The sequence below is a fragment of the Xenopus laevis genome, chromosome 6S, assembly GCF_017654675.1.
Source record: "Xenopus laevis strain J_2021 chromosome 6S, Xenopus_laevis_v10.1, whole genome shotgun sequence".
Taxonomy (NCBI): domain Eukaryota; kingdom Metazoa; phylum Chordata; class Amphibia; order Anura; family Pipidae; genus Xenopus; species Xenopus laevis.
In genome coordinates, this window is record NC_054382.1 from 90686237 (window position 1) to 90705067 (window position 18831).

At 38.6% G+C, this 18831-nt stretch overlaps 1 protein-coding gene across 1 annotated transcript in view; it reads right to left on the reverse strand.

The window, feature by feature from the left end:
• LOC108719722 (acetyl-coenzyme A synthetase, cytoplasmic) overlaps positions 1-18426 on the reverse strand; it is a 36942-nt gene extending 18516 nt beyond the window's left edge. The window contains exons 1-11 of the mRNA XM_041567806.1: positions 17741-18426; positions 15875-16070; positions 10038-10129; positions 5486-5589; positions 4847-4919; positions 4670-4745; positions 4220-4298; positions 3257-3394; positions 1034-1204; positions 718-851; positions 406-538 (exon numbers count right to left, since the gene is read on the reverse strand). Of these exons, the coding sequence (XP_041423740.1) occupies positions 406-538; positions 718-851; positions 1034-1204; positions 3257-3394; positions 4220-4298; positions 4670-4745; positions 4847-4919; positions 5486-5589; positions 10038-10129; positions 15875-16070; positions 17741-17894 (1350 nt within the window). The 5' untranslated portion in view covers positions 17895-18426. The remainder of the gene's footprint in view (positions 1-405; positions 539-717; positions 852-1033; positions 1205-3256; positions 3395-4219; positions 4299-4669; positions 4746-4846; positions 4920-5485; positions 5590-10037; positions 10130-15874; positions 16071-17740) is intronic.
• Between the last annotated feature and the right edge of the window lie 405 nt (positions 18427-18831).

Consider the following 18831-nt stretch of genomic DNA (forward strand, 5'->3'; position numbering starts at 1 on the left):
GGAAGCCCCTACGCAAGTATTTTGGAAGGCATTGGTAAATGGGAGTCTCCCAGGACAAAAACTCACCTATATTGCACGGGGTTGTCCAGGCAAATTTGGTGAAATTTGGGATGAGTGGCTATCTAATGTATGAATATAATGGTGTCCGAGAATGCAATGTACGCAGAATGAGATTCTTACGATGTACTTGATTGCAGTGCTCAATCTGGCTAATCTTAGCTATTTCTTCCCCTTTCCCTTCTTTCTTCCTCTTTTTCCCTGCCTTTGCTCTCCTTCTTTTTTATAATCTTTTTTTTTCTTATTGTTAATGTGAAAAATTACTCAATAAAAAGAATCTGATAAAAAAAACAATAAGATACAATAGTCAGCACTCCTTATAATAAAAGTGGTCTAAGGGACACTTACTGTCTCCGTTTGCCAAAAGGTGTCCACAATTGGACATCTCTGATTGCCGATTACATTGTAATACCACAGCCATGCTTCAGAATTTATGGGTTCTCCTACCGTACCCAGAATTTTCAGAGAATTTAAGTCAAACCTGGAAAACATAATATGTAAATAAATAACAGTGTCTCCTCATCACATTCTCGGGTGCTGACCAACATGAGGCATCTGCAGATACATTTGTCAAACAAACCAGTCGACTGGCGGCCCACTTTAACTCCTTCAATTTTTCATGTACGTGTATAGCCAGCTTGAGTGGTTTGTACTACTCACTTTTCAACAGCTTCATTCCCATATTTCATCAGCAATCGGATTGCAGTCGGCGCAGTGTAAAACTGGATTACTTTGTACTTCTGGATGATTTCCCAAAATCTCCCCACATGTGGATAGGTAGGAATGCCTTCAAACTTGAAACATACAAAATATATATATATATATATATATATATATATGAGCTTTTAACATATTCCTTATCTGTTTAACGAAAACAGATTGGTCCCCTTCTCTCCCCTCCCCACCTCTAGTTGCCCCCATATATATCATATCTTTTTAATATGTCTAATATATTGTAGAATTTAATTAAATTTACCATCACACTAGTAGCTCCATTGGCTAATGGTCCATAGACTATATATGAGTGGCCTGTAATCCATCCAATGTCAGCTGTGCTCCAGTAAATATCATCCTCATGGTAATCAAACACATATTTGAATGTTAAAGCCGTGTACAGAAGGTAGCCTGCAACTGTATGTAACACTCCCTGTAAAGACATAGGTGCATAAGATTAAAGAAAAATTGAAATACTGTATCTTGTGAAATGTCACTAATAAATAAGCAACTGTGATTATATTATAAAACATTATGCTTAGAGTTGTGCATAAAAATTATTGCTAAATCTCACTGTTTACTGTGAGACCTCAGTGACTTTGAGAAGGACAATCGGACTTTATTAAATAACTCCCTAAATGTTTCTATCAGGTATAAAGTAGGAGTTTCCTTTTAAACAGAAAAGCTGACTTCAGTATCCTAAACAATATACTTTAATATTTGCTACAGAATTGTTTTTATCTGGGATTTTGCTCATTCATCTGAACTCAACCTTTACATTTATGAATAATTAAAGGCTCCACACTAAGTAAGATACAGACAGGATGTTCTAGTGCAGCCTGCTAAATACATGAAAGCCGTTCTCCTATAAAGCAAGTCTTTTTTTTTTGGCACAATGAATTGTAATCGACTTTCCAATGGGGGTTTGTTTATCTTTAAATTAACTTTTAGTCTGATGTAGACAGTGATATTCTGAAACAATTTTCAATTGGTTTTCATTAGTTATTTTTGTTTTTTGAGTCATTTAGCTTTTTTTATTCAGCAGCTCTCCAGTTTGCCGGTTCAGCAACCTGGTTGCTAGGGTCTAAATTACCCTGCCAACCTTCTCCTGAAATGAATAGGAGAAGGTCTGATTAGAAAGATGAGCAATAAAAAGCGATACAATAAATGTGTAGCCTTACAGGCCATTTGTTTCTTAGATGGTGTCAGAGACCCCAACCTGAAAGCTGGAAAGAGTAAAAAGAAAAAGAAGGAAAATAATTAAAAAACAATACAAAAAAAATGAAAACCAACTGAAAAGTTGCTTAGCATTAGGCATTCTATTGCATACTAAAAGTTAATATAAAGGTGGACCACCCCTTCAAGGGTATTTATAAAATATATGTTTATGCCTTTCTGTTCTCTCGGTCTGACTTTTAAAACAATGTAAGAAAAGTCAGGTCTCCTTCACATCTTTTAATTATCTGACTTGCAACATTGTTTTCAGGAGTCAAAAGAGTGCAGCGTTTATAAACACATAATGATTTTAAAAGCAATTACATTTACACATAACTTAAAAACCACTGAAAATGTGTAATTCATCTATGTTGGAAAGTTGCTTGGAATTACATTTCCTATTAGTTTGCAAAAGTATATTTTGATTGGAGGAAAACTTTAAGCACACACACACACCTGTTTTGTTTCCATTGTTTTACCTTTTTTTTATACAAAAAGGGTTGTTATTCATTAAAGTGATTTTTCCATGATGATTAAGTACCAATAAAAGGTCACCGGAATGTGACAAAGATTGTCAAGGTGCAGTCCAGATTGTAGAGGTCTGTCATAACGTTCTCAGACAATTACCTCCAGTTTTTCAATTGAGAAATAAAATGTTCTCAGTCTCCCCCAAGGCTGAAAGCAACACCATTTTATATATATTTTGGTGTGTCTATGCACTTTCAGACTTAAGCTTGACATCCCAGTTCCATGATCCTTTAGCTTACTTTAAGAACTAATATACAGCCATGAAAAGGGTTGACTGAGATGGCCATGGGGCCATTATGAAGGTCAAATTTTCAGAAAATGCTGCCTGCTAGGGTATTTCATAGCTCACATGCTTCACAATATATAAATGCATTCTTTTTCCACATTGTCTAAACTATTAAGCACACGTTTATTTTTAGAGGAAGTTTATTTAAAATGAAAACAGATGGAACAGAATTTATCTGGAATTCTAGCTTCTATTGGATCTAAATATATGGTGCGCCATCTACTTCGTCCAGGCTCACAGCATAAGGAACAAATGCCTATAACGTAAAAATGTTGATTGTAAACAACATACATATTACTAAACCGGGTTCAAAATTGAACAAGCGTAGTTTCCAATAGCAACCAATCAGGTATTTGCTTTCATGTTCTAACTTGTAGCTGACAAATTGCTGCTTAGCTGATCTTGGCATCTGCACTTGTGCAATTTAGTGCCTATGTTTGATTTCAGTCGCTTTACCTTTGGCTTTCCAGTAGAGCCGCTTGTATACAGGATGAAAAGTGGATCTTCAGCATCCAGCCATTCTGGTTCACACTCGTCACTAGCATCTGCCATCAGTTCGTCCAACCATCTGTCTACATCTGAATTCCAGGCTGTCTGCAGAACAACATAAAATGATGCAACAACCTTTTGTACTGAGAGAAGCAGTGCCCTGACAATCTGTTAACATATAATGTGCTGAGAGGAAAAGAACACATGGTGGTCATATATAAACACTGTGCAAATATGCCCCTGGGCAGTGATCCATGGCAACCAATCAGAATATTGCTTTCAGAGCTCAACCTGCAGCTGGCTTGAAAAAAAGCTAATCACTGATTGGTTGCTATGGGTTACTGATCAGGTACAAATTTGCCCAATAAATAGCCCCAAGTGATTTCATATACATACACTTGCCAACTTACTAAGCATAAGTTGCACTGAAAGGAAAATTATCTTCGGCTTTACTAAGCATGAGTCGCTCTAAGAAAAGAAGTATGAAACTTTACTATGATAGTTTCATTTTAAGGCCCATGGCACACTGGACATTTTAATCATGGACCGCTTCGGAAGAATCATGCTGATCAAAAAACCCTTGTCTGTCGGCAGGTGAGAGTTATTCACATACAAATTCACATAATTAATCGTAATGATTACTACTTATTCTGGTTGCTATTTATCTATCAGATTTATAATCTTTCCTTTTAGGCTAATTTTGCTGAAGAAATTAACCCCTTATTTACAAAAATCCAACACTGTTACTAGACTACAACTCTTGGTAACCCAAGCCACCCAAGACACAAATGCTAGAGGGCACTTGTATTTCAAATATCTGTCACTAAGTTAGAAAAAGCTAGTAGAAGCAAATAAAGGATTGAGAGAAAAACTACTTGTTATTTGCTGTGAAACACATGGAAATACAGTAGAAGTTCATATATAACTTACCTGAAATTTTCCTTCATTTTGATTGTTCAGCCTTCCCTTGAGGTGCTTTACCACAACACAATTTTTCACATGGTGCATTCTTTACAAGTAAATAAATAAAGGTTATATATACGTCCATGGAGTACACAGACTTTCATTAACAGAAAGCAAATATAACTTACTAACTTACATCAATCCCTGCCAATCAAAAATGAAATAAACCAAAATAAGGTATAACTGTAATAATAACCTAACTTCCAACACAACCAAATTTTTATGTGACCTGGAGTTAAACTTAATGTATTTCAAATAATAAAAAAACAAGTCAAGTTTGCTTGCACATAGGGGTTTAACACAGCTGCTCATCTTAGTGATTAGGTGGGGTGTTAGAGCACAGTGCTGTTCACCAAGTATCTGGATGCTGCATGAATGAGAGGGCCCTGGATATTTACAAATAAAAGAAACACATACTTTTCTTTGCATTTTTGTAGTGCCTCGTCTGCAATTTGTTTCAAGTTTATTGGCTTTTCTCCTCGGAAGACCCCATCTGCAACAAACAGCATGGAGGAAAATGTGTGTTATATATTGTAGGGATCCCTAAAAGCATCTACATTTTGCTGAAGTCGTTACTGTGTAAGCAAAGGGTACCTGCAGTAACAAGAACAACACATTGAGAGTCCAATATCCTTTCGCAAAGGGATTCCGAGGAAAATCCTGCAAACTTAAATAAGAAATATTTAGCTTCCGCATGTAAGCTGCAGAAGAGACAGGAGTACTAATAGTCCTATAGGGATTATTTACAACGTGCAAGGCAGCCTGTGTGAATTGCCACAGATTTCTGCGCTCCAAAACAGAGCAGAGACCTAAGGCTGCATCCATTAATACAGCACTGTGTGGGTTTGGCAGAGCTGCAATTATGAGGGTTGGAAGGGAAGGCATGTAAGTGACCCCCCCCCTCACTTCTAACTTGAATTTAGGGAGCTCCTGCAGGTGCAGTTCTCATACTTTTCCTTCTGAGCTACGGCAAGCAGTAAATATAGGCCTTCTGTGCCATTGTGCTCTGGAGTACTGACCTTTACATCAAACTGGTATGAGCATTAAGGGGTGCACTTTTAAGCCCCTTAGTGCTTCTGGACTTTGGCAAGGGAAATAACGTGGAAAACTATTAATGTTCAAATCTGTTTTTCCCCACATTTTAGTTTTGGGGAAACTGCTACATAACAAAAAAAAGTGATTTATATCTCAAGTTTGCAATTTGCACCGTATTAGTAAAGAGTGTTTACTTACTACTATTGAATGAACGGCTCCGATTCGGGCACATGCCAACATGGCATATACCAGCTCAGGAATCATTGGCAAGTAAATCGCCACTCTGTCCCCTTTCTTTACCCCTATAGAAATAATAAATACATCAACAAATAGTCTAATATACTTTATGCAAAGAAATAACAAGGTACACTGTTTGCATTAGAAGAGCCAAAGAACTATCTGTGACATTATATAAACAAGGTGCTATGTGGTAATGGGTGCAGCTATTCAAGCTGAAAAAGCAGAAAATACACATTTACACAGCAGATAAAAGCTAAGAAATGTTATATACTTGTTAAAAGTTCCCCTGGGGAAATGTAAATAACCCCTATGCTCTGTAAAATACAGCATGTTTAGTTCTTACACAAGATGATAAACAGGGGTCAAATGCCATTTATGCTCTCTAAAGGCTACAGATTGGAAACCTCGCTCATATAAAAAAAGGTGTTGCCAGAAAATGGTTTACCGTATATACTCGAGTATAAGCCGAGTTTTTCAGCCCCCAAAATATGCTGAAAAACTCTTCCTCAGCTTATACTCGGGTCAAGCGCAAAAACGGTCGCCGGCATCTAAGAATAGTCGCCAGCGCCCAAGAATAGTCGCCGGCGTCCAAGAATAGTCTCCAAGAATATTCGCCCGCATCCAAAAACGAGACGCTGGCACCTCCAATGGGAGCAGAAACCCTCAATTTTTTGATTGAAACTTACCAGAAGCTGCTGCATTACTCACCCTAGGCTTATACTCGAGTCAATAAGCTTTCCCAGTTAAAATTAGGTACCTCGGTTTATACTCGGGACGGCTTATACGCGAGAATATATACGGTATTTGTAAGTTTGAATCAACAGATACAAACTTTAAATGTAAAAAAAGCTAAAGATCTTTGCTAGTGATTGGAAATTGTTGCAAAAGTCACTATAATGCTTTTATTGAGCTTCATGCTCCACAAGGCACAAATGGCAAGGACAAAAGTAATAGACGGGGTTCAGTTGAATTAACTAAACAACTATGGGACATAGAATCTTCACATTGTAACCTTCCTCATTATATCTCATGGTTCAATTGTCATTTTATTGTCAGCAAAGGGAAACACAAGTACAATGTTGCAATTTAAGACATACATGGGCCAACAGTAAATGCCAGTTCAGACACTCCTGATGAATTCTGCAGCTTATTTGCTTGTATATGGGGTCAAACTGACAGCCTTTTAGATCAATATCTGGTCAGTAATTGATAAGATATATATCAGCAGGTTTGAAAATCCAGTAGGGCCCCAATGGAAATCCCCTCTTTATTGAGCTATATTGAAAACAAAATGTCTCACAAAGCACATTTAAACTCTCAGATCTGGTACTGCAATAAATCTACCATCTCCTTGAAGGGACAGCACATGCAGTATATCTGAAATACGACCAAACTGAAATACAACTTAAATCAGCTTACCCACTTAACATAATCTACCTAAAAAATCCAGACTTCTTTTTACAACTATGCAGACATAGATAGATTGCACTGGGACCGACAAAGATTTTTTGACCTGGACGATCAATTTCCTGACAGATGTCGGCCGAAAAATCATAAGATGTTCGATCGTTCGAATCCCACTAACCGCACAGTAATTTCAAAGGATTGGTCGGACTTCCCTAAAATCGGTCGTTCGGCAAGAAGAATCGCTGCGTCTATGGGGAGCTTTAGTGCCATTTATTGCATAACCCCCTAAATGTTTTAGGACAGAGCTTAAGAATTATGTGCAAGTAGACAAAGGTGCTGCATGAAGCTACTGTTATTAAGAGCCAAGGCAGGTACACTGTTTATACTATTCATTACCTCCATCCTTTCTTTTTCCCCATTAATCTTTCCCCACTACCTATCATTTCAAGTTCTAACCCCCAACTTCTTCTATTTTTTAAACAAGCTATTCCCACCATGTCACAATGACTCTATAAGCATATCATATTGATGGTCAACTGTATGTAAACTTGAATTTTTCTCAATAAAAACTGTAAGTCACAAAAAAAAATCCAGTAGGGCTAGGACTAAAATGGACTGTTGAACTGATCCTCTCCAAATGGGTTTGCACAGGCCTTTGTTATAATCCAATATTTGACACAGGGCTAAACAAATGTATCAGTCTGATTTGGCCCACTACCTCTGATGCCATACTGGGCCTCACTCATAACACTCTTCTTGTGGATCCACTTTTCGTTTCTATATATAATCACGGGTGAGAGACAGTGAGATCGAGTAACCTCCGTCCAGCTGCAGCTGTTCCACTCTGGTCACGTGGACTGCACTTGGAGAAACAACGGATCGGCGCACTCAAAGCGTAGCTGGATCCAAATAGGATGGGGTACTCTGGTACAATAAGTACTGGTAAAAAATCCAATTTTATTTAATTTGCTTTAAACTCCAAATAACAATGATGTTTTTAAAGCAAATTTAATAAAATTGGATTTTTTACCAGTACTTGTTGTACCAGAGTACCCCATCCTATTTGGATCCAGCTACACTTTGAGTGTACCTATCCGTTGTTTCTCCCTGTTTCTATATCAGATCAGAAAACCCTGAACTACACACATGAAACCTCTCTGTAGTTGGGATCTAACCTCAACTGCATTTGTTTCATTAACTATACTACTTTACTCGCAATTTCAAATTTTTCAGGTAAAAGTATACATTTTGTTTTCTGACAGTAGTAACCCTTTCTGATCCATTAGCCATCCATTGTGTTCTCAGGCCATTCCTTCTCTGTAAATTGGCATTTGCGCATAACTGTGGTAACTGCCTTCATGCTAACCTCGAATTAAAATCACTCATAGAGCTGGTTTGTATTGTCTATGGCATCTTAATAATCCCAAAAGGGCATTTCAGGACAGGTCCCTGATCTATGCAGGCTATGCCAACTTATGCTGTACCCTGATTAACGTCTATGGGGCAAATTTACTAAGCAGCAAAAATTTGCCAGGAACGGCTTCGCAGGCAGCGTAACACTTCACCAGGCGAGAATTCACTCAGACAAAGCTAATTCACTAACATGCGAAGTTGTGTCCAGGACGCCGAACGATGGCGAAGTTGCACTAGCTTTAATTTGGCAAGCAGAGCGAAATAGTGCTAGCGTTGGCTAATTGCATATGACGGAAAGTTAAAGTTGAATGGACGTATATGTTGCTGCAAATACATTACAGTACACAAGCCCAGGGAAGCTTAATAAAAGAAAATAGAGTTGTTATAATGTGGTACACATGAGCCCATTGTATAGGGGGAAGCAGGTTACCCCAAAAAAAATGTACTCTCTTTTTCACCCTGTAAAAAGGAAAAGACGCTAGCGGTTCAACTAAATTTTGAGGAAGTCCTATCTACTCTATTGCACTTCACCTGGTCTGAGGTGGTGAAGGCAAGTCTGGCGCAACATACAGTAAAATCCGCATCTTAGTGAATTTGCGCAGTTACGTCCCTTCGCCAGAGCTTAACTTCGCCTGCCGATGATTGAGTGTGATTGAGCGCCAGTGTCAGTCTCTTTCGCTAGCGAAGTTACGCCTGCACCCGTTAGTAAATCGGCAAAGTTCCAAAATGACGTCACACTGGCAGATTTTCGCCAGCGTTAGTCCCTTCGCCCTTTTAGTAAATTTGCCCCGCCAGTATATATGGATGCCATATTATCTAACTATAGTGTTCCATTTCATTTCTTCTTTTCTAAATGAAGATTTTTATCATCGCTGAAACGCCACTAAAATTCCTGACCCTAACCTACAATTTCGATTGCCCTGTATAAAAAAAATATAATAAATAGCAAATCATTTATGAAAGTTTGAAAACCTAAACATGAACATCTGGTTTCATAGCAACTATAAAACAATCACTATTTGTTGCTATCAGGTAATCCTGGAATATACCACAATATAAATATTTTTTAGCATACATATCTAATTCCCATGAAATCTGATGTGTCAAATGGATAATCTATTGATAATGATCATTCTGCATTAAAAGAAACAGTGATATATAAGTATCTAGAAGACACTTCACAAGCAGACGGTAAGCTCAGTGCAGAACTAGGCCAAGCACTGCATATGACAGGCCATTCCCACAACCACAGCTAATCTTTAACTACCATTATACAAGATATTTTACAAAACAGGATTTATTTTAATCTGGATTTGTTACAGTCAGTCAGTTAGGGTGGTGGCACACAGGAGATTAGTCGCCAAACAGTAAATCTTCGCTACAGCACCCAGTCCTTGGCTGTTAATTGGTGAAAGCTTCAAGTGAGTGTGACCTGGGTGTTGATTATAAATATTATATTTGGAAAAAGACAGAACAACTGTAAGGGCTATTTAGCCTGAGCTTGTTGCCATGAAGTATGCACATTTTATCATCCAGAACTTATTTATAGAATTTATTATTTATAGAATTTTTACCTCAGTGAGTTAGAACTTGTAAACTTTACTGGTTCCCAGCACTACCATACGCGATATTCATAGCAAAATTGTGCATCTCAGTGACTCAGTATAAGATATAGCAATATAAAACATACCTAATTTGATTAAAACATTTGCAAACTTGCAGACTTGCTTCAGTAGATCCAAGTATGAGATGACAGAAGAGGTAGTTGGTGAATTGCCCTCCCTGCAAATAAAAAGCAAATAATCCATGTTAGATGTTCTACATTGTTGGTCCAGACAGTCAGAGCCAGCAGTGAAAAGAAACGCAAGGATGGACAAATATGCTTTCAATATTTTTAAAAGTCGCTGAAAGAGTGCAATGAATGTGTATTGGAATGATGCTTATATTTATATTTTCTTCACCTTGTCAGGATTTGGTATTTCAAATACTACTTAGTTAGTACAGATATGGGATCCATTATTCGGGGATCCATTATCGGGAACCCATTATCTAGAAAGCTCCGAATTATGGAATGGTCGTCTACCATAGACTCAATTTTATTCAAATAATCCAAATTCTTAAAAATTATTTCCTTTTTCTTTGTAATAATAAAACAGTAGCTTATACTTGATCCAAACTAAGATATAATTAATCCTTATTGGAAGCAAACCCAACCTATTGGCTTTATTTAATTTTTACATGATTTTTTAGTAGGGATGCACCGAATCCAGGATTCGGTTCGGGATTCTGCCTTTTTCAGCAGGATTCGGACGAATCCTTCTGCCCGGCCGAACCGAATCCTAATTGGCATTTGCATTTGCCGAACCGAATCCTAATTTGCATTTGAAAATTAGGGGCGGGAGGGAAATCTTATGACTTTTTGAAAGTAAAAAATGTTTTCCCCTTCCCACTTCTAATTTGCATATGCAAATTAGGATTCGGATTCGGTTCGGCCGAATCCAAAATAGTGGATTCGTTGCATCCCTATTTTTTAGTAGACTTAAGGTATCCAAATCAGTATCCGGAAAGCCCCAGGCCCGAGCAATCTGGATAACAGGTCCCACACCTGTATAAAGTTTTACATCCTCTTTAAAGGGCACCCGTCACCCTGAAATTGTTTTCCCCACCAATGGTGCAGGCTATAGCCTGAATTCTGGTTGAGGGAAACAATAGCTTTTTTTTTTTTAATAGTTTTTTATCTTGCCTTTAGCTTAGTCTTTCAGGACTAAGCTAGACCTAGAAGAAAAAATAATTTACCCCAAATGTCAACCTATGTGTTCAGCTTTATGGGTTGTACACATGGGTGTTTCTTTTGCACCAAGATGTACAGGTATGGGACCTGTTATCCAGAATGCTCTGGACCTGGGTATCCCGAAAAAGGGATCTTTCTGTAATTTGGATCTCCATACCCGTAGTCTCCTAGAAAATCATGCAAACACTAAATAAACCCAATAGGTTGGTTTTGCTTCCAATAAGGATTAACTATTTCTTAGTTGGGATAAAGTACAAGCTACTGTTTCATTACTACAGAGAAAAAAGAAATCATTTGAAATGTTTTTAATTATTTGATAATAATGGAGTCTAAGGGAGACAACCGTTCCGTAATTCAGAGCTTTCTGGATAACGGGTTTCTAGATAATGGATTACCGGATAACGGATCCTATACCTGTACTACTACGTTTTATTGCTGTCCAGGGGAAGTTAGCCTTAGAAATGGTATTGATCATAATTGCCTATGAATTCACAATATATATATATAATTCACACAACCCATCGATGTGCTGTAAATGATATAGTGAATAAAGTACCCCCTCTTGTAAAATATAAGGATATTATAAGTTACCGAGGAGTTTCATGACCATATAAAAACACAAGGCCGAATGCCGAGGTAACTTCTAATATCCTCATATTTTGCAACTGGGGGTACTTTATTTATTATAATACACAAGTTTCAGTGAGTCATGTGACAGAAATGACATCAGAACTCACCATTTATAACTGATGACATCAGAACTCACCGTTTATAAGGATATAATGTACAAGATATTTATGGCTTTTGTGTATTATATCCTTATAAACAGTGATTAGTGATGTCATCAACTATAATTAGTGCTTATTGATGTCAATTCTGCCTCATAGCTCACTGAAACTTGTGTATTATAATAAATAATGTTCTCCCAGTTGTAAAATATGTCACCTCTAAGTTCCATGACCTGTATAAAGGCATCCAGCACCTTTATATGATTATACAACTCATTGGTAACTTTTAATATCCTTATATTTTACAACAGGGTTACATTAACTACTATATATATAAGGACTATTTTTGTATAATTAAACAATAAATCTGATGTCATCTACCACATGCAATGTGCCAAACTGCAGTAATCATTAAGTGTTAATTTAAATCAATATGCAGAATTGCGGGCCCATGCACTTATGCATATGTTGATGATACCATACATGTGTAAACGAATATCTATTCATGATAGATCATGATCTTTGAACAAATATAATTAGGCAGAGCACTGCTGCAACGAGAAATGATGTCACTGAATGTCTGTCAAAATGTCATTTGGATAACCACACACACTGTAGCAGACAGCACCAACAGGAAAATCTGTTTAAAAAGCCTTTATTTTGCTTTTCTTAGGCTTAATGATCAGGACAGTTACAACGTTTCAAGCCAAACAATGGCCCTTTGGATAAGATAGCCTTCCTTTGTGCTGGGACACACAATTTGCCAAAAAGCCATTTGCTTCCCAGTGACTAGGGGAAGCCGTAGAATGGAATTCTAGGAGTTTAGACAAACGCTGTATATTTTCATTTTTTGCTCAAACAACATTATGTATAATAGCAAAGGGAATTCTATACAATTTATTTTGTTCATAAGTTCAAAAAGTTTATCGAAGTTAATCAATAAAAAAATAAAAAAAACACTGGACCAGCTCTCTACCTCACTTTCACATTTGGCCCTTGAGGAACTAGTGATGCCATTTCCTTTTTATCTTGTACAACTGTCATCTCATCTAGACCTGTCCATATCAACCTTTCTTCATTCATTTGTATTTTCCTACATCCTACTGTATTGTCATTCTTTGCCTCTCAGTGTGTCCTTATAATGCAACACAAGAACACCTAAAGAGGGTTAAAGTAGCTCTTAAAGGATGTTTTTTTGTGTTTGCACTACAAATATTGAATAGCTGCAAAGGAATGAATAACAATCATACTGTCTGCATAACACGATTCATTTACAAGTGTCATAAAAACATATGCAAGTATGATTTATGGCCATTATATATATATATATATATGTTAGCAACCTGAATACAAATTGATAAAAGACACTTAATCCTGTTAATCAGGTACAGCAAGCATTGTTGCACAAAGAAGTCTCCTAGAGCAATGCTAAATTACTGTAATTTGTAAAAAAGTATGGCAATACAGGTATAGGATCTGTTATCCGGAAACCTGTTATTTAGAAAGCTCTAAATTATGGAAAGGTCATCTCCCATAGACTCCTTTATAATTAAACAATTCAAATTTTTTAAATGATTTTCTTTTTCTCTGTAATAATAAAACAGTAGCTTGTACTTGATCCAAACTAAGATATAATTAATCCTTATTGGATTTAGTTAATGTTTACATGATTTTCTAGTAGATTTAAGGTATAAAGATCCAAATTACAGAAAGATCCATTATCCAGAAAGCCCCAGGTCCCGAGCATTCTGGATAACAGGTCCTATACCTGTATAGCGTTTTGCATCCTCTTTAAAGGGCACCCGTCACCCTGTTTAGCCCATCAGAGGTGCATGGGTGCAGATGTGAGTGCCAGGCATTGCTCTTTGTCCTACTTGCACCATCATGAGCATATCACAAGGCTGACATTTATTTTTGACAGTATAGTTCTCTTGTGTAGAGGTAGTGGGTAAGTGTTAAGCACAGAAGGGAGACAGAAGGTCCTAGATGCTGCAGTTGTACTTCTGTAACAGCTGGTATATCAGAGGTTGCCTAACCCTGGATTAAAGGGTTAAGGAGACACCAAGCCTGCCACCCTCTAGTAATCGCCTATGTTTCAACTGCATACACATGCTTAGTTTCTTATTGCTCTCCTTGCTTTTCCTTTTATAAGTTTTAAGTTAAGTGTGTACTTGCTACTGTTAGTCTACATTGCTGATGCATTTGTCTGTTTAATAAGAACACCATAAGTTCTTAATTGAACCTTTTATTTTTTTGATTTATTCTGCACCAAAATCTAACTAATGCTTCTAACCAACTGGTGTTTATAAAGATATGTGATTCATTCATTGAAAAATGCAAATAAAAAACAAGTTACAAAAAGAAAAAGAAAGGGATTAGGAGGAGAAAGGTTGATCTTGTTACAATCTTATAGATGCCTGAAAAGAATGTCATATGGAATGGATGTCTCTATTATAATGAAATAATCCCCATTTTTAAAAATTATTTCCCTTTTCTCTGTAATAATAAAACAGTACCTTGCACTTGATCCAAACTAAGATATAATTAGTCCTTATTTGTGGCAAATCCAGCCTATTGGGTTTATTTAATGTTTACATGATTTTCTAGTATACTATTAGAGTATGAAGTTCCAAATTATGGAAAGATCCGTTATCTGGAAAACCCCAGGTCCCGAGCATTCTGTATAACAGGTCCCATACCTGTATATGACAATTTAACTCTGATCCACAAATATATGTTCAGAAAACAATATACAATACAGTAAAGTGTGGAATCTCTGATCCAGAAACCTGAATTTTGGGAAGGCCTTCTCCCATGGATTTCTTTTTAAGCCAATAATTCCAACTTTTGAAAATGATTTCCTTTGTCCTCTAATAATATAATAATAAAACAGTACCTTGACTTAAGGCTAACTAAGCTGCATGAATCCAAATTGGTGGCAAAAGATTCCTATTTGGTTTATTTAATGTTTACATGTTTCTTAGAAGACAATGTATTGCACTCAAAATTAAAGGAAAAGGAAATGCCTATTTACTTGGGAGTGCCAAAAGTAAGGCACCCCCAAGTGATTATATATACTTAAAAACCCAGGCAGGTGCTCTGATCATTTCAAGGCAGCTGTTAGAATTGATATAGTAGCCGCTAATATGCCATGGATACAGCTGAGAAATGTATCAACAAATTGTATAAACTAAATGAAGCAAATTGTAACCTGATCAAATCAATGGAGCAGGGGTACTGAGCAGATCTGCTTCTCCCAGTCTGCAAAAATACACAGGCTGATAACAGCCTGTGTGACCATAGCCTATGTGGGTAGTGGCAGACAAGGAGATTAGTCGACAAGTGACAAATCTCCTCTACTTCGGGCGACTAAACTATCCAAATGCCTTCCCGCCGGCAAGAATACAAATCACCGACGGGATGGCATACATTTCCGAAGTTGCATGAAGTTGCCTCACGAGGAAACTTCGGGCGAGTTCGGAAATCCGAAGCGATTTATATGTCATTGTATTCTTGCAGACGGGAAGGCATTTTGGGGAGATTAGTCGCCCGAAGATGAGAAGATTTGTCGCTAGTCGACTAATGTCCCCGCCTGCCACTACCCAAACAGTTCAGAATCTGCACCAGGATCAATGAGCTGCCACACTGAAACACTACAGTTAGGAACATTGAACTTTAAACTTTGGGAAAACTGTAAAAAATAAAAGATGGAAAGCAACTGATAAAAGTCTTTGTTTATGGTGAACAATCTGAAAACAACTCAACGGTGAAATGTGAACAACCCCTTTAAGGTGAAAAACATATATATTCTTGCAAAAAATGCTGGTTATTAATGCAGCACATTCCTTACAGAGGAGGAAAGCTGAAATCCTACTATCTAGGTAATGCACACACAGCAGAGGTATAGATTCACTGACTAGTTTATGGTCAGCCCGGGCTGGTTCATTGTGTGCAGCAGGTAAATATATAGGTCAGAGTGAATGTCAGGTTGACAAGGGATTACGTTACCAGAAAAATGCTGTCTTGTCTCCCAGGTTTTTCTCCATGACATTCCTGTCCAGGACATTGTAACAGACATTGGTTTTTGCCCCTTTCATAAACTCCACAAAAATCTTGCCTTTCGTTATGTCAAAATTATAGTCCAGAACTTTTCCTGAAGGGGATGATTTCCAGTAGAATCCAGAGGCAACTTCCAACCAGAATTCTGCAATGAGACAAAAAAGCAGTGTGATAATAAGGGCTGCTGGTTGGAAAATCCAGCTTGTAAATATCATTTGCAAATGATGTGACTAAGGACATGTGCCAACTCTTAATGTACCACCTCTTAACCACCAGACTCGTCAGAACACATATAGACATAATAATAATATTAGATACAAGCACAGCTATGTAGACAGTGGCATGCAATATGCACTTCCCCATTTATTACCCACAATTCCATATTTTTGCAAACATGTCACAGCCGTGTTAGTTTAGATCAGCTATAGAGGCAGGGTACGAGCAGGGTCAATCTGTTTTTGGACATCTTGACTTGGCTTAACCCCAAAGCACAACAGAGACTTGTGCTTGGCACCTACTTCAGAGCTTACAAAGACTGTGCACTTGCACAATGACTGTGCCAACATAAGTGCATTTCACAACATGCGGGCAGTAATCCCTTGGGACTCATTTAAATGGGTTGTTCGCCTTTGAGTTAGTACGATGTAAAGCAGGGGTCCCCAAATGTAAAAAAGAGTTGGGGAGCAACGCAAGCATGAAAAAGTCCCTTTGGGGGCCTTATAAGGGCTATGATTGTCTATTTGGTAGCCCCTACGTGAACTGGCAGCCTAGAGTACTCTCTAGCTGGTATTATACTTTGTTTTTATGCAATTAAAACTTGCTTCCAAGCCTGAAATTCAAAAATAAGCCCCTGCTTTGAGGTCACTGGGAGCAACATCCAAGGGGTTGGGGAGCAACATGTTGCTCACGAGCTACTGGATGGGGATCACAGATGTAGAGAGTAATGTTCTGACATAATATGCAATGGTTTTCGTTTTTTATTGCTTGTGGTTTTTGAGTTATTTACCTTTTTTTAATAACCAGTTTGCAGTTTGAGCAATCTGGATGCTTAAGGTGGCCATACACGGGCCGATAATAGCTGCCGACAGACCGAGTCGGCAGCTTATTGGCCCATGTATGGGGCACTCCGACGGGCTTCCCCGATCGATAACTGGCTGAAAGTCGGCCAAATGTCGATCGGACGGGACTAAAAATCCCATCGGATCGCAGCCGCATCTGTTCGTTGATGCGGTCCCGACCGCCCATTAGCCATCGTTAGGATCCGATCGTTGGGCTCTAGGGCCCATGATCGGATCAGTCCGATATTGCCCAACTTAAGGTGGGCATATGGGGGAGGGATCCACTCGCTTGGCGACATTGCCAAACGAGTGGATCTCTCCGTGTATGGCCACCTTTAGGTCTGAATTCCGCTAGCAACCATGCATTGATAGAGAATGGAATATGAATAGGAGAGAGCCTGAATGGAAAGATGAATGATAACAAGTAGTAATTGCAATACATGTGTAGCACTGCAGGGCATTTGTTTTTTAGATGGGGGTCAGTGATCCCTGTTTGAAAGCTGGAAAGAGTCAGAATTCAAAAATTATAAAAAATCAAAAAAAAAATCAAGGGCAATTGAAAAGTTGCTTAGAATTGGCAATTCTAGTAACATACTACAAGTTAAGTTAAATGTGAGCAACTCCTTTAAACAACATTTTTCGTGTGTTATTGGGATGGCACCTGGTAGTGGCTGATTCCCACTGACTGGCACCATAAAGAGACTAGAGACTGGGGCAGACACACACACACACAGACGATTGAAAGGGAAATGTGTACCTTGTGGGTTGTGTACTGATCGGTTGTACATCTCAGTGTATGTGCTGAAGTCTGGGACGTGCGCCTGGCGCTGAAGGAGAGCAGGAGGCGGGTAAGTGGCATCTTCTGCCCAAGTGTCATCTTCTTCTTCTCTGCCTCTCACCTGGCTTGGCATATTGGCACTAAGCGCCGTTCAGTTCCGCAAATAGACTTCAGTTTCCGACAGGAAGGAAAGAACGCGGATTCTATAAGGATAATGGAAGCGGGCTGCCACAGTACTTGGGGATAAATGGAAACGACAGATGATTTGACAGACTCCCTGCCGCCTCTTTACAAGCACTTCTCTCCTATCTCAGCCTGGTCGCTCCGGCTTTCCCAAGTCTCGGCAGCCAATGAGAGAGACGGACCGCGTTCACTCCTTCTTTATGATTGGCTGAGACGCGCTGGTCTCATCTCTTACCATTGGGTTCGAAGGAGTCTGTGAGAGCGGTGCTGTGTGGAGCCAGCGGAGGAGGCCGCCTGTGATAGGAAGGCCGGGAACCGGGAGACCTGCGTGTGGGGGGGTGACACTGACACCACCCATAGCAACACTCTATATTTGCTCAGTCATTTACTCTCTCTCACACGTGTACAAACTACAGTGTAAATCACCGAGAGGTCACCGCTATATACGTTGCAAAACAAGTTGAGTACGTCACAACAGGGTGTATAACGCTATGCTATTGCTATAGGGGACCCACAAATCCTAAAATGACGTAGCGACACCGTTTTATTACGTCAAAATATATATATAATTACTGCAGTTTAACTCTAGTATAATCTAATAATGGCTTTATTGCCCTTTACTGGAGGAGAGCTTTGACCCAGACCAAGAAGTGTAGGGTTGGTGGCGAAGCACCCCTGCGTTCAGGTCTGGACTGAGAATGAAAATAGGCCCCTGGCATTTCAGCAGTGTTGGCCTGAGGTGTGTGGGGCCCACTTGGGCTGCCAGTAGGGTTTCCACCTGTCCGGTATTTTACAGGCCTGGCCGGTAAAAATGATGGATGATCCCAATGTTATAAATAGGGAAAAAAGATAAAAATATTGACAGGCCGGTATTTTTTTCCAGATAA